The sequence below is a fragment of the Oryx dammah genome, unplaced genomic scaffold (genome assembly GCF_014754425.2).
Source record: "Oryx dammah isolate SB20612 unplaced genomic scaffold, SCBI_Odam_1.1 HiC_scaffold_3, whole genome shotgun sequence".
In the NCBI taxonomy this organism is placed as follows: Eukaryota; Metazoa; Chordata; class Mammalia; order Artiodactyla; family Bovidae; genus Oryx; species Oryx dammah.
In genome coordinates this window covers 67,117,111-67,133,444 of record NW_024070187.1, presented here as the reverse complement: position 1 = coordinate 67,133,444, position 16,334 = coordinate 67,117,111, and the positions used below count along the sequence as shown (strand labels likewise).

The following is a 16,334-nucleotide window of genomic DNA, read 5'->3' as shown; positions in this document are numbered from 1 at the left end:
GGATATTAAAAAATGAAAGAAGGTGCCAGGTGGGGCTTTTAGTTATTCCCAATTTCAAGCCATTTTTCCTGATGAGATACAAAAGAAAAGGGGGGGGTATAAAAATAGGGAGAGCCATACCACAGAAACTTCTTGCAGTAATGAACCCCACAACGAATCACCTGGCAGGGGTCTCAAGGAACCTAAAGAATGCGGCTTAATCTTCATCCCAGATGTCACCTTTTTGAACCAGAGAAAAGCAATCAAGAAGGAAAAACTGTACTGTGTTTCCTTTTAAAGGAAAACAGAAGTGTGGCTTTTACTATGGACAAATTTATATTTGCTTATAAAGGAGGACACAACAGTATCAAAATGGCTGTGCGATGGTGGTGGGATTAAGTGTACTTTTTCTGTTTAAACTTTCCTTCTTATAATACATGTCATAACAATAAATGTGAACCAATGTAAGAAAGCAAGAGATTTTCATAATCAAAGTGACAGAAACACAAGAAAATGCTCATCACTCAGACCCAAGTACTGAACACCTGGAAACTTGCCGACTGCTTTCACTAGGAACAAAGTGTCTTCAAGAGAGTCATGCTTTCAAGATGTAAACATGAAAAACAGATAAATTCTATACTATGTAAGTGTTTACACTATGTGTCCATCCCTGCAAATAAAACCCAGCTCAAATTAGTTCAAGTGACGAAAGAGAATTCACCAGAAAGACACTGGGGCAGCTCACAAAAATCCAAAAGACTACAGGAAATCAGGATCACATCCTTTCAAGTCTACCACCGGAAGAGAAAGAGGCTCTTCTTCCAGTTTCAATCTGAAAACCCCAGGACATTTTATCTGATGGTCCTGATCTGGGTTACCTGCCAGCCCCAGGAACAATCTTTGTGGCCAAAGAGGGCAAGACTTTTATCAGAAAAGGGTGGGGTAGGAGCAAAACACTGGAAGAATTCTCATTCTGATACCCAAGAAAAGGGCATCGAAACCAGTTATGATTTACCAGAATGTCCTTCCTGTAAGAGTACAAAGAAGGCTGTTAAGCTAATGAAGCGAAGAGATGTACCATTTGCTTGTCAAATGGAAAAGTGGAGAAAAACACTCCAGGCAAAGGGACCACTGTGAGTTAGCTGTCTTTTCTCCCGCAGGTTGGGGTTAAGGGTATAATGGATTGTTAGGGAATAACATGTGTGATCTGGACTTTTTTTTTTTTTTTCTTCAAATTAGACAACAGGCAACCCATAGACCCTGATTGGGAGTAGAGACTGATATTGAGTAAATCGGTTTGAAGGTCATTGGAACTGTCAAGTGGATACGTTCTGATAGAAATCTGGTGGGGAAGAGGAAGGGTAAAATAGCCTTCAGTTCAAACTTGTCTGAAAGTTTTTTTCCCCCCCTTTTTTACACCATACACAGCCATAAAAACAAACAAACCTTTTATTTCAATACTATTCAACCAGTTATAATAAACTGCAAAAATGGGATTGGTTTTAAGATATTTTAAACGACAAAACCAACACTGTCTGCCAAATGATCTTTCAAAATAGAGACACAATATAAGAAATTCCACTGCGCTACATAAAGGTTCAAAGCAACAAAGCCTATTCTAACTTGGACGCATGAACCAAGCAGCCACCCATTACCAGCATTTTCAACAGGTTTCCTAGCAATCCAGAGTATTTCTCCCAAGTACATTTCATCTTTTCAGTTCCCTTCTAGTGTTCTGAATTCTTTGGCTTAGCTGCTGGCTATAAATAGAACCTTTGGTGATTTGTTTCAACTGTGCTCCCTCTTGAAAACAGGAAGACACACATACATACAGACACACACACACCAAATTCAAAAAGTATTCATTTTTTAATTCTTTAGTTTCCTCTAAAGTACTCTGTATTTTTATGAGGCTCAGCCTTAGGTAATATGATTACCTACCTGCATATTCATAGAACCATTCTAAGCACCTCTTACTTGAAAAGGCTTCTTCTTCAGTCTTTATTCTAGTTGAATCATATTTTCTATACATGCTAGAAATTGAGAAAGGAGTTTCAGAAGTTATTTAAAGATACTGAGTTTTTTAAGTAACAAATAGTTTTTATTCTTTTACCCAATCAGATACCTAGTTAATAGGTATTTCACATACATTTATAATATTCCACTTCTTGCATCTGGAAGCATCACCTTTAATAACTATAGTTTTAAACACCGTCATACCTAGTATAGAATTAAATGGTAAGCTCTTAATACAGGTTTTTATCTGATGAACAAATAGCTAGTAAAAACTGAACAGAACAAGTATCTGATATACACCTTTCTACCTCTCCAGCCAGAACCAACTACAGAATAGTGAGATGCAGCAAGAACTGTCGCTGGTGTTTTCTTCAACTGAAGACCCTAGAATTCAATCGTGTTCCCGAATTAAGTTCTCCTGATGCCCATGTCATCTGAGTCAGGCTGGGCACAGACCACGGTCTAAGGAAGAACCTGGCAATAGGAGAGACCTCCAAGGAACTTGTTAAGCAAATGAAAAGAAACATCAAATTATGAACAAGCCTCCAGGGGAAAAGAACCTCAGGAAAAAGAAATACAGAGAAATCCTGGCTCCTGCCCTTCTCCTGGCATGTCCCATGTGGAACCAGTGCGTAAGCTGGAGAACTGAGTCAGCAAGCACAGGGCCTCCTCCTGCACTGCTGTGACCCTCGTCAGGAATTCCTTATCTCATGATGACATGGGGCTGAGGAGCCAGACATTCCCTACTTGGGGAGGGGAAAAGAAGCAGTATCATTACAAATAGTGATTTCAATAGAAAAGTTATAAGTTTTATCCCTTATTTATATATGAACATTTATGAATACAGCTTTTATTTATGTAACATATAATATCACACATAATTCTTTTGAAGTGAGCATTTATTCATGATGGAGACTTTCACCAGGGATATCTGTATATACTGCTAATTAGAGTTTCTGGGTTTTTGTACCCAAAAAACCCCAAAATATGTTATAGGGTATTGAGATACTGAAACCACAAACCACTAGTTTTGTATTTCCTCTATAAAAAGCAGCCATACCACCTGGAAACAAAGGTGGATACTGGCCAGGGGTTCAAACAGATTTGCTCTAGTCCTGGGTTTGGACATTTCTATCTCAGCTCAAAGTCTATAACTGGTCAATTAACTGGAGATCTATATAAGACACTGTAATGTCTGAGTTACTTGACAATATTCTACCTAAAAAAGGACACTGGAACAACACTTAGAAAAAAATAAATAATACATGCTACTACATGGAAGAATCTCAAAAAAAACGATGCTAAGTTTAAAAAAAAAAAAAGGCATTTCACATAAAGGTTCATTTATGTGAAATGTTCAGAAAAGGCAAATATGAAGACACAGAAAGTGAATTTGTGGTTCCCTGGGGCTGGGAATAAGGACAGACAGACTGTAAGTGGGTATCAAGGATCTAACTGGGGTGAGAGAAATTTTATAAAACTGGTTTGTAGTGATGGTTGCAAAACTCTAACTTAGTAAAAATTACTGAGTTGTACAGTTAAAACTATACACATTGTGGTATGTAAATAAAGTTTTTCCAAAAAAGACCAAGAATGAAACTCAACTAAATCATCCAGCTATAAAATTAGTTCCCCATGCCCTGGGTGACCAATGAAATGCTATCAATGCGAGTACCTCACACCTTTCTGCAACTCAACTAACCAGCTTTTTTTGTGTGCATTAAAACACTGTATTTTAATGAAACATAATTCTAGTTTTAAAAATAGTAAGTGAGAAGAGGGGCATTATTTTACATTTTTGCAAATGCTTTAAAAATATGGCTTTATATTAGACTGTCCAGTTCTCATTATCTGTTTCTACATTCAGACTGTTGAGATACACTGTTCTGGTTGAATTAGTGAAGAAAATTCAGCCTTGTACAGACTTGAAACTGGCTTTATCACGCTAAAAGAATTTACACAGTGAAAAAATACATATAGCCATGCTATGTGATAACCAGAATTTAACAATTCCTTGATAATCATATCTGTACCACCAAATGGTCAAGGAGCTTGGCTTCATAAAGCTGAATCACTGGTCTAAATGGTGCTGGTGATTATTGATTATCTTCTAAATCATGGCTACAGTTTTTTCAGATAATACTTTCCACTCATTTGAGATAGGAACAGTGACACGATTTTCATGTTCTCAGAGTCCATCTCTCTAACCCTCTAAGAGTTGCAGTATATGAAACATCACAACGAGAAAGAAGCAGAAAGATCTCATCTGATCCCTCTGATTATCAATATGGCAATTTAGGCCACATCAGTGAAGTGAAATGACCTACACAGCCAGAATGGAGGAAGATAGGAAAAGGCAGAAAAGATTGAAACTATGATGTTTGTTCATTGTTTAAAAAAGAGAGAGAGAACAAAAGTGGCCATTAAAATCTGGCTGAAACAGTAAAAATGTCTAAAATAAACCTAACGGACCTTGTGAGTTACCAAACTTAGCAGGTCACCTGTCTGAAAGAGAAGTGGTTTCAACAGTCTTATTTTTCATGGTTCCTAACAAATCCTCACTCTTCAGAGAAGGAACGTCAGCTCAGCTAATATTCCAGGCAGGCTCAGAACACTGAGGACAGGCAGCTCCCTTCAGCCACGTGGCCCAGGTCCTTGCAAAACCAGCTATGGGAATCCTGCTCCTGTTGCAGGTAGGGAAACCCTCTTAAAGAACAGATACATACCTATCCTGAGGTCCTCAATGGGCACAGTCAGCAAACCCTTAAAAGGAAAGAAACTCTACACCAGTTTTGGTGGATCAATGGACTAAGATAAAACTTGAAATTTCTAAGAACCCAGATTACCTAATTCGTTTTTATTTCATGAACCCACACATTAAGTATCACAAAATAATTACACTTTGAAAGTTTGCCTGGCAGAACCAAAACAACATTCCAGTTGGTGTTCGTGTACTTGGAAGGCCCACACTGGGCTCATGGATCAATGTGCCTCTTTGGCACGTATGCCATCAACATGGATCCACTGTCTCTGCAACGTACCTATCGTGTCTACTTTTCTTGGCAGATAGATCATCTCCAGAAGCAGGTCTCCTCTTTTTCCTCGGCGGCATCACTTTACTAAAGCAGTCTGAAGAACTGCAAGACCGCAGACTTCCTACAAGACACAGTGAAGAGCACAAAAGTAAGGACTGCCATGTCAAAACTCTTCTGAAGAACACCACCACTGAATGAAGAGCTCTCACGGTTTATGCTACAAAGGGTTTATATGTTACCTGTAAATGCTGTAAGGTGAAAATATGGTTTTTCGTTCCTCTTTGAGAAAATGTTACACATACAATTTGGATCTTGGGCAAAAGCCTGACATGATCTTCAGCAAAACTTCCATAGAACTTTTTAGCTTGTTTTGCCACTTGAAGAAGATTCTGGTCTTATGGTCAGGGTTTTCTGAGACATAACTTCAATTTGGTAAAAGATATTAAAAATGTAACACCATCACAGAACACCTGTTGAGACCTTACCGTGTACCAGGCCCTGCTCTTAACACTTATATGTGTGAACTCACTTAACCTCATGACAAGTTTATGAAAACAGAATAATAATGCCCACGTAGATAAGAAAATGGAGGCAGAAAGAGGTCAGGTAAGTGGCAAAACTGGAATTCAAACCCAGACAGTCTCACTTCAGACTGTTTTAAATCACTGTAAATTAAAAGACAATTACAAGCCTATCTTGGCACAAGTACTAGCAGAGATATTATGTCATTGGTTCCCACAATAACCCTGCATGACACACAAGCCAAAGATCATGATCTCTACTGACAGATGGGAAAAGCTAAGGATCAGGCATTCAAGAGACGTTCCCAAGGTCTTGGAAATGCTAAGCGGTGAGCTCTGGACGGCATCCTGCTCATCCGCTAGGGCCTTGGTGAGAGGCCTGGCCCTCAGAGAGTGGGCACTAGGGGCCGAGTGCTCTGCACTCTGGGCATGAGCTCCAGCTCCTCACCTGGTCATGTGGCTTGGGCAGCCAATGACCTATCCTGGGTCTCTGGATCACCAACTGAAAATGAGACCTTCTCAGCAGTGTTCTGAGGTAACTTTCTCAGGAGTTTTCTGAGGGAAAAACATCCACTCAGCAAGGGCTCAGGTGCCAAGTGTCACGTGTAGACAGATGTTGGGAGCTGAGTTTCACAAGAGAGGTATGTGCTCAGGCCAGAGCTCCACGTTTACCTGATCCTTACAACCAACCTACGATGGAGGGCATCCTGAGCACCCCTGTTCCTACAAATAAGGAAACTCAGGCAGAGAGATGAAGCAGTGGTTGGAAAGCAGCAGGTGGCATCAAGGATGGAACCCAGGCAGGCCCTGGCTCCCTGCCACCACTCACTGTCACTCCCACACGGCCACAGCAGCAGAGGCCGAGAGGCAGGGGACTGAGGCCAGAGGCTGGGAAAAACGAAAGTACCTCAGTTGTGTCCGACTCTTTGCAACCCCGTGGACTGTAGCCTGCCAAGCTCCTCTATCCATGGAATTCTCCAGGCCAGAACACTGGAGTGGGTACCTGTTCCCTTCTCCAAGGGATCTTCCCAACCCAGGGATCAAACCCAGGTCTCCTGCATTATAGGCAAATTCTTTACCATGTGAGACACCAAGGAAGCCCAAGGATACTGGAGTGGGTAGTCTCCAGGAGATCCTCCCGACCCAGGAATTGAACTGGGGTCGCCTGCATTGTAGGCAGTCTTCACCAGTTGAGCTACTAGGAAAGCCCTTAGAGCCTGGGGGAGTGTGGATGTTGGGGACTGGGAGAAGATGAGGACCTGGGTGGGGAGAAAACCTGGGTGAGTGCACTATCCTCCCGGAGGCTTGAGGAGGAGGAGTGCGCTAGGCAGTGGGTGGCGGCGGGGGAGGCAGCAGTAAAATGCAGCAGCAAGGGGTGGAGGCGGAAGGGCTAAGGCTGGGGAAGGAACCCAGCAATCTGCAAAGCGTGGACAGCTCTTTGCAGAAGGCTGTTCGGAAGGCAGGGAGAGAGAGGTCAGTAGCTAACGGTTCCAACATGAAAAGAACAAGGGCAGATACTAAAACCTAAATCCTGGACACACTCAGACTTCCACCTCCAGGTGATGTACTTTCAGAAGAGGCCAGCCAAAAGCACCTCTCCTGAAACAAACCAGGACAATGGCACCAGCAAGGCGCGGGTCCAGCACTGGCTATTGGACCAGGCTGGCTCCTCAGTGCACAGGTAGAGCCCACTAGGCTGGAAAGTTGACCCTCGGCCACCCTTCCCAGAGCTCAACCAGGGTTGGGGTAGAAAGTTCTTCAGAGACACCAGACACCCTCACATCTCGCTCACAACAGCAGCAAGAACAGGAAGCAGAAGAGCCGGAGCAAGTGCTGCCACCATACATACCCGTCCGTCCTCCCTGCAAAACCCAGTCCTGTTTACACTGAAGCACAAAGAGGTCTGAGAGGGGCAGAGATCCAAGCTTTTGCAGATCGCCAACAGGCAAGATTTATTCTTGTCCAGTAATGCCTCAGGTTGGGGCTCGCAGAATAAAAAAGTGTGACCCAACTTGCCGGAATCTCGGAAAGAAGCAACCTTGAGGCTTGCTTCTCCCTTCGGATGTGCACGTGTGAAGGAAAGACACTGTCTCCCGGCACTGGTCACAAGTCAGGTTCTGAGCTTCTAGTCTGGCACTGACCTCTCCCTCCCACCAGTGTTTGCAGAGCACAGAGGAAATGCACACCTCTCCCCAGCCCGTGGGAAGATGACCATCATTTAAAACAATGTTTCCACCAATATTCACCAGTAAGATCTAATCACCACCAGCTCCTCTATCGTTGCCTCTTCCTGGAAACACTGCCATCATACGTTAACTAACTTTCTCAACTTTCTTTTTTCTTACTAATGAACGCTTTCTGTTAAAGTTTCACAAATCACTTTTCCTGGCATAAAACGTATTCATATTTTAGCCCCAAAGCATCTCAAATTTTGCATTTTGTTCTTTTATTTATTCACGTGGCCCCTGTTCAGATGTCTCTGCTCTAATCATCGGTGTAAGTAAGTGACTATCCGGGGCCGTCCTTCACAATGAAACAATGTCTGTTCAGTCCCAAGGCCTGCTACAGTTCAGGCACCCACTGGCTCCTCGACCCTTTCACCTCCACCTCACAGGAAGAACGTGTCCAACTCACATCCCAGAGAAGTCACAGAGCACAGCTCTACAGGCAGAATCCTGGAACTCAATGACTTAAGTTTCAGGCTAACCCAAAAGCAAGTGTTCAATGCTGAGGAAAACAAGTTGACCTAAAATAATTTAGTGACATGAACCAAGTCAACAAAAACTTATAGAGCGCATACAACTCAAGGTGTGGTAGCCCCAACCCCCCACTATGGCTTCAGGGATTCTACCCAAGCAAAAGCAACAACTCAAGATTTTTAAGTCCATGCACAAAAGTATACCTTGGTGTGCAGGGTTCTGTCTGGTTCACCTGTGCAGACACAGCAACTAATACAGTATCATTATACAGTAATAAGGTGTGTGTATATATATATATATATTCTATAGTAGACTCTCAAGAAATATTTGTTAAATAAATGTGTTCCTAAAAAATTTGTAAATCAACTTCTGCTAAGACATCAGTACATTTCCAGATTTGAAACACCTAGGAATAGGTAATGGGCTTCCCTGGTAGCTCAGAGGTTAGACCCGGGTTTGATCCCTGGGTTGGGAAGATTCCCCTGGAGAAGGAAATGGCAACCCACTCCAGTATTCTTGCCTGGAGAATCCCATGGACAGAGGAGCCTGGTGGGCTACAGTCCATGGGGTAGCAGGTAATATACCACCATTTCAGACTCCCCCCTCCCCCCCCATTTATCAGTTAAGACAAGCACTTGACTCAAGTATCCTGGCAGGTAGGATTTTTTTTTTTTTAACACAAATATTTGAGAATGTTTGCTTCTTAAAATCAAGACACTTAAACCCAAATGAATGTTTCACAAATTTGTATTTATCTGTATCATTAAATTTAGACTTTACTGCCTCAGAACTTGAATCACTTAATCTACCGGAATTACACTGACTTTTACACTGAAAATTTAGCAAGCAAATAATATAAACAAGAATCTTATGGAATGTTTATCTGTTTTAAAGAAGCTTTAGCTATTTTAACCTGCTACAAGTATCCACTTAGGTACAAATAATCTGCTATTATAGGTCAAGAGGCAAAATATTAAGGCTGAAGTTTTCAATTAATAACTCTAAAGCACTTTCAAAGTTATCATCACAAATCTGAGAGGTATTATTACCACCCCAATTCGACATATAAGAAAACTGGCCAGTAAGTTGAGCTCCTAAAAGTTCCTATTCAATAAATAATTAACAAATAAAAGCTAACTAACTCACAAATTCATTTGAAATGATTAGAGTTAATACTCTGGTTTCTCTTCCAATCATAGTATAGCCTTCTGGGGAGAAAATGATCAGAGTTACAAGTTTCCCATGTTTGCCAACTATGCATCATTGACTCAGTGGACATGAATTTGAGCAAACTTCAGATCATGAAGGACAGGGAAGCCTGGTGTGCTGCAGTCCATGGAGTAAAAAAGAGTCAGACACGAATGAGCAACTGAACAACAACAAAGAAAAAAGAGGAAAGAAAAAGATTTTAGGAATCCATCCTAAATCTCATTAGAAACGTTTGGCAGGTACTTATGAAAAAGGAAAGGCCTTTTTATTACAATAATAAAGAAGTAGGAAGACGAAGGGATCTCAACTAGTAGTCCCAAACTATGATTCAGGCTCCTTCACATTACAGCGATAGACATTCTGGTGTTCAGTCTGCAACATGTCTCCATTAGATGGACAGTGACTCTGAAACTCTCCCCTCATTAAAAACACTTTTGATGCTGAAGTGTTTGTATGATCCTTAGGAAGAAAACAGAAATTGTTTCCATTTTTTAACCCAAAGTTATGAGTGAGTTCAGGTTCATTTCTTTTTGGTTCAGTGTTTAGGGAGAACAAATAAATTAGTCTATTAATTGACCATATTTTCAAATAAATCTGACCATATTTTCAAATAAATCAGTCAATGAATGCAGCTCTTCTTCTTACATTAAACAATTAGAAATATTGCAACATTTAAAACATATCTAATAGTTGGTCCCAGAAAAATCAATTTTAAACAGCAAATTGAGTTCACCTGGATCAAACCACAAAGCCTTTTAATGCCTATGCAGCTGGCTGTTTTCATAACAATTTAACTAAGTGTGTTATTCCTAATAAATGGTATCTAAGTAGCTACTCTGCTACTTTTTAAAATTTAATCATTTTGCTTGTGGGCCTCAAGTTAAAAGAGGTCCTGTTCAGGAATTAATTCTCCTACAACATATTAAATTGTGCGCCCAGCTGCATCCTCAAATAAGAGCTCTATACAATTAGAGATCTTTTTCTGACTTTTCCAAACTTAGTATAAATGCTTGTTCCAATACAAAAATCTCACTATTGAATTTTCATTATGAGTTTGTTGCATCATATAGCCTTGACTCATTTAATAACATTTTGTATGTTCATCCTGCCACTTCCATCATTTTTATATAGCTTTTTCACAGAACAGTGTCACAAAGGTACAGTCATTTAAGTTGATAAATGCAAGTGTACTCAGTCGTGTCCGACTCTTTGTAACCCCACTGACTGTAGCCCACCAGGCTCCTCTGTCCGTGGAATTTTTCAGGCAATACTGGAGTGGGTTGCCATTTCCTCCTCCAAAGTTGATAAACAGCTTGTATTTTAAGACATCTTATCAGTATCAAAATATTTTATTTCATTTTCTTGAACACATCATTGAACTACTTACTTGCTTGAGTAAAACTATTAGTGTCCAAATGTGCAATTTTTATCCTACTATTAAAAAACAAAAAATTCCCTTTCCTTTCTCTCTAAACAATACAATTTCCAACATCTATCATCCTCCTTCACTATTATTATTACTATTGGTCCTCTCTGGCTTTTTAAATTCACGCCCACTATTTTGGGCTATTTCTCCAAAATTAATGTACACACTTTCTCCTCTTTTTCTTTTTTTGGTGGCAGGAAGACTGAAAGAACCGAAGAAAAGTATGAAAAGAAAGAGAGGAGAAAGATACTGGCCTCTTGCACTTGGTTTCACTCTCTCATATACAGTTGGTATAGAAATTGCTCAGTCTACCACTGAACGAAGAGATTCAAAGAAGCACTACAGTGATTAACTTTCTCAGATTTCCAAACATTACAGATTTTATGTTGTTTAATTTTTCAAGTACGCTCTGTCAGATATGATAATCACAAGTGATGCTATAACCAGATGGGGAAATGTTAATGAAATGGACTACTCTAAGAAATTACTAATGCTAATCGACATTGACTGGCACGTGTAAGGTACCAGGCACTGCACCAGCAAGTCATATACCAAACATCAGACACACCCACTGTCCCCAAGGACAAAAGAGGAGGTATGAGGCCAAACACACTCTCCACTTCAGTATTCCTGAATTATAGCTCCCAGTTATTAAACTGCCACATTCAGGTTAAATATTTAAATGTGACATTACTATAATAACAATACTCACTTAAATCCGAAGTTCAACATTAACTAAATAATGTACAAGGGGCAAACTTAGATGTTTCTTTTTTTTTTTTCCTTATGCCTATTTTTATTTATTATTATTTTTTACTTTACAATATTGTATTGGTTTTGCCATACATCAACATGAATCCACCACGGGTGTACACATGTTTCCCATCCTGAATCCCCCTCCCACCTCCCTCCTCATACCATCCCTCTGGGTCATCCCAGTGCACCAGCCCCAAGCATCCTGTATCCTGCATTGAACCTAGACTGGCGATTCATTTCTTATATGATATTATACATGTTTCAATGCCATTCTCCCAAATCATCCCACCCTCTCCCTCTCCCACAGAGTCCAAAAGACTGTTCTATACATCGGTGTCTCTTTTGCAGTCTCACATACAGGGTTATCGTTACCATCTTTCTAAATTCCATATATATGCGTTAGTATACTGTACTGGGGAGAAGGCGATGGCACCCCACTCCAGTACTCTTGCCTGGAAAATCCCATGGACAGAGGAGACTGGTAGGCTGCGGTCCATGGGGCCATGAAGAGTTGGACACGACTGAGCGACTTCCCTTTCACTTTTCATTTTCATGCATTGGAGAAGGAAATGGCAACCCACTCCAGTGTTCTTGCCTGGAGAATCCCAGGGACAGGGGAGCCTGGTGGGCTGCCATCTATGGGGTCACACAGAGTCGGACACGACTGAAGTGACTTAGCAGCAGTAGCGTACTGTATTGGTGTTTTTCTTTCTGGCTTACTTCACTCTGTATAATCGGCTCCAGTTTCATCCACCTCATTACAACTGATTCAAATATATTCTTTTTAATGGCTGAGTAATACTCCATTGTGTATATGTACCGCAGCTTTCTTATCCATTCATCTGCTGATGGACATCTATAGATGTTTCATTACCGTAGCCAAGGGAAAGATAGCCGAAAGACTCTACCAACAAAAAATTAAGTTTTAAAAAATCAAAACAACTAACTATCAAGTTTAAAAAATCTCCAGTGCCTACCAATGTATTTTTCCAGAATAAGAAAACAGAAATGTGCTTTTTCTTAACTATTAGAACTGGCCCTGAAAATTATATTCAGCATTATTGGTAGTAGCTAAAAGTTAAACACACTTAAGTGTGCATCAACAGAAACACATTATGATATATTCTCAAGATAGAAAATCATGCAGTCATTAAAAATAAAGCTTCATAAATGTGCTATAAAAAGATCTCCAGGATACACTGAGTGACAAAAACAAGAGGCATATATAAATGTATACTTGTATTTGGGGGGAAATATATCCTCGTCATCATTTGGGAAACAAATAAGGGAATTTAAGAGTTATCTCTGGAGAGTCAAGGGTGTAGTACTAGCAGGGGGTGGGAGCTGGCGCTCATCAAACTGGATGGCAACTTTTGCTTTTTTACACCTTTTTGACACTTCTTTTAAAATCATGTGCATACACTGCTTTTAAAATTATTAAGGAAACTGTTTTTGACTGTCCTGACCTATGTTTACTAAAACAGAAAGATCAGGTGAAGGAACCCTCTGTGGCCTGGCCTTCTAAAACACACCTCCCCTTCTCTCACTCCTTTCCCTGGAAGGAAGAATGTCTGATCTAATTGGTAATGGGGGGCAGGGGGTCCTGAGCAGAGGGGCCCAGGCCCTTCTGGACTCCCTTTCAGCCCAGCCTGCCAGCAGAAGCTGCTACCCCCGCACTGCCGTAAGTGGGGGTTGGCGGTGGGCCAGGTGTGCGGTGCTCTACTGCCTATGGCAATGATTGTGTGTAAATCTGTCTAATTAAGGTGAAATACTGAAAAGCTTCTGCATTTCTGCTGTTCATCTAAGCTGTGTTTTCCAACACAACTATTAGTTCAATATCCATCTTATTATGCCTAGTTTTCAATTGATCCTGAACCAATCTGGAGGAGAAGGGTAGGGAGTTCTAAATCCTAACAACCTCCAAGGTAATTTTTTTAATAAAAAAAATTAAATGAAAAAAAAAAAACGATGCTATATAGTATATACAATATGAGCTCACCAATGCTAAAAAAAAACAACAAAACACTACTCTACTACTATAAAAACATATGCAGGTACAAAAATACACGAAAGAATAAGAATTAAAACAGCATACTAAAGGAGGGTTATGGCTTTTTCCTTCATTTGTTTTTGTGCTATTCTCTAACAAGCTAACAGTTCTCTAACAATTCTCTAACAAGCATGTGTTCATATATTACTGTGGTAACTTTCAAAAACTTTAAAATATATTTTAATAACTTTCACTGGAAGTTATCATAACTATAGATCAAGTGCAAGTTTCTGAACTCTGTGATCATCACGGTTTAGAGAAGTGGTTCTCAAAGTGTGATCTCCAGACCAGCTCCATCAGGATCACATGGGAGCTGGTCAGAAATGCAAATTATGGGGCCCTACCCCAGAGCTTTGGAGGTGGAGCCAAGCAACCCGTTGAAATTAGCCCCTCCCTCCACCATGATTATAATGCCAGCTAGAGCTGGAGAACCAAAGGCCTAGAGAATTGTTTACAATAATCCACTTTCAATTTTCCCAGTCATAAATCCTCAAAGTGAAAGAAAGTGTTAGCTGCTCAGCTGTGTCCAACTCTTTCGCAACCCCAAGGACTGTACCCCGCCAGGCTCCTCTATCCATGGGATTTTCCAGGCAAGAATACTGGAGTGGGTTGCCATTCCCTTCTCCAGGAGATCTTCCCCACCCAGGGATCGAAACCAGGTTCCCCACACTGCAGGCGGATTCTTTACTGTCTGAGCTACCAGGGAACCCCATAAATCCTCAGGACCCATACAAAACACACAGATATACTCCTATCTCCCTATCAACTCATTTTATATCTCAAGTCAACAAGCATTTATGGAAAACCTTTCAAACTGCACTACTTTTTAGTATAAGCTGAAATACTTTAGTAAACGAATGATTATCTTCAAACCACTGGGGAGAACCCCCAACTCCGTTAAAGGAACTGAAGTTCTCTGTTATGAACCCAAGCCCTAGAACAGATTTCCTCCTGGTAAGGAGCTGTGGCATGCTGCCTCTATAAACCCTGAGAAAGATCCTCAACCAAGGAACAACTTGCTAATGGGGTGCATTATAATAACATGGAGCGGTCTTAGCTAGTATTTCTCCTTCATAACTATTAGAAAGTTTATTGAAAATTAAGTAGGGATAGCATTTATAGATACCTGTTTGGTGATCGTCTTGGCCAACGTCTTCTGTTAGATTCTGCAAGAAATATTTTCATTATTACCAAGAAATCACACACCATACAGCAAGTTTTAAAATTCAGTATTTTCATAAACAGCTGATATCTTAATATCCATTATCTAAATTCTTATCAAATACACTTAAAACAACTGAGCAGCTGGTAGTTTTGTCTTTAAAAAATTGACTTACTAGCTTATTAAGGGTGTGGTAGATCTTATGAATATTTGCCAGTGTTGAGAGATGAGAGTTCAGCTGAAAGTCTTTAAAAGAAAAAGGGGGAAAATTCAGTGTCATTTATTTCCCATACTGTAAAAAGACTATTAAAAAATAAAGCTCAAAAGTAGAAATAAATGTTTTGATACAATTGAATACTATCGCCATTATATTTGATACTTATTAAATAAGATACAACATGCAACTACCAACCTATCTGCTAGAAATAGTCTGACAATAAAACTAAATTCCCAACCAAATGTTAAAATACAGTTCATGAAATTTTCATGTGAATTGTAAGGCAAAACAAAAATACTTCAGTAGTTATAACATCCTATCAGCAACGAACTTAAGCTTAATAGAAAAATATCACTGATGCTGGCAAATTAAGTAACACAAATAGACGACAGATCTCGAATGAACCATATTCACTTTCTCTTTCTCCTCCCCAGAATTACTAGCACAATACAAGCTCCTGGCAAGAAAATAAACAGGAAAGCATCTCAATCACTTGACATTTCTTACAATATACGTATTTTGTTGACTCTTACAAAACATAGAGCAGAAATGGAATCTAAGCCCCTCCCCCTCCTGTTTAACAAATACAGATAAATCAAAGGGCTGGCCTGAAAGTGGCCTAAGAGGCCAGGGCCCTGGGATGGAGTCTATAGTTCCTGGCACTGCAACAGTAAAATGTGCCACAGAGCCAGGAACACAGAGGCAGAACTCGCACTCACAGAGAATCAAAGGCTGTCTCCACCCGCCATCTCTAACAACTTCAGGACTGCACACTAAATCACCCACAAAAGACAAAATCAAGCTGCTCTACCACACAACACCGCACAACATAAAACTCTATGTTCGGCTTTAGAATCTCCAATGTCAAATGCTTTTCATAAAAAGTATGCTTGCCTACCTAGTGGATTATATGAATATGAGTTAAAAGTTGACGGCGATTTTCATATTTGAATAAGCATCAATAGAAGCAGTTTCATAAAACATCAAGATTTACATTAGTTCCTTTTCTTTACTATCATCACAATTAGTAAATGTTAGTCTGAAAGTAACCTTGAAAAGATACTGTAACTTTCCCAGTTATGCCATTCTGATAAAAACAAGAGAGAGAGAAAAAAAACCACCCTTTCCTGGAATATTTATTTAGGATGCATGTCAGATGCAAGGAGCCAACACTACAACACAAATTGTCTCTGCTGAGCTGGACTCTGGGCTGGAAAGCAAGCTGACCTGCCTGCCAGTATTTAGAAAGCTTCACTTTTCTCTT

At 40.2% G+C, this 16,334-nt stretch overlaps 1 protein-coding gene across 4 annotated transcripts in view; it reads right to left on the bottom strand.

Annotated features, from left to right (window-relative positions):
* Nucleotides 1–16,334, bottom strand: part of DCUN1D4 (defective in cullin neddylation 1 domain containing 4) — a 74,162-nt gene that overhangs the window by 36,285 nt on the left and 21,543 nt on the right. For 3 of the 4 annotated variants that reach the window (XM_040238184.1, XM_040238183.1, XM_040238186.1), the window contains exons 2-5: nucleotides 15,029–15,099; nucleotides 14,818–14,857; nucleotides 5,037–5,151; nucleotides 1,921–2,012 (exon numbers count right to left, since the gene is read on the bottom strand). In XM_040238184.1, the coding sequence (XP_040094118.1) occupies nucleotides 1,921–2,012; nucleotides 5,037–5,151; nucleotides 14,818–14,857; nucleotides 15,029–15,099 (318 nt within the window). The remainder of the gene's footprint in view (nucleotides 1–1,920; nucleotides 2,013–5,036; nucleotides 5,152–14,817; nucleotides 14,858–15,028; nucleotides 15,100–16,334) is intronic. The other variant, XM_040238185.1, reaches the window with a different exon arrangement.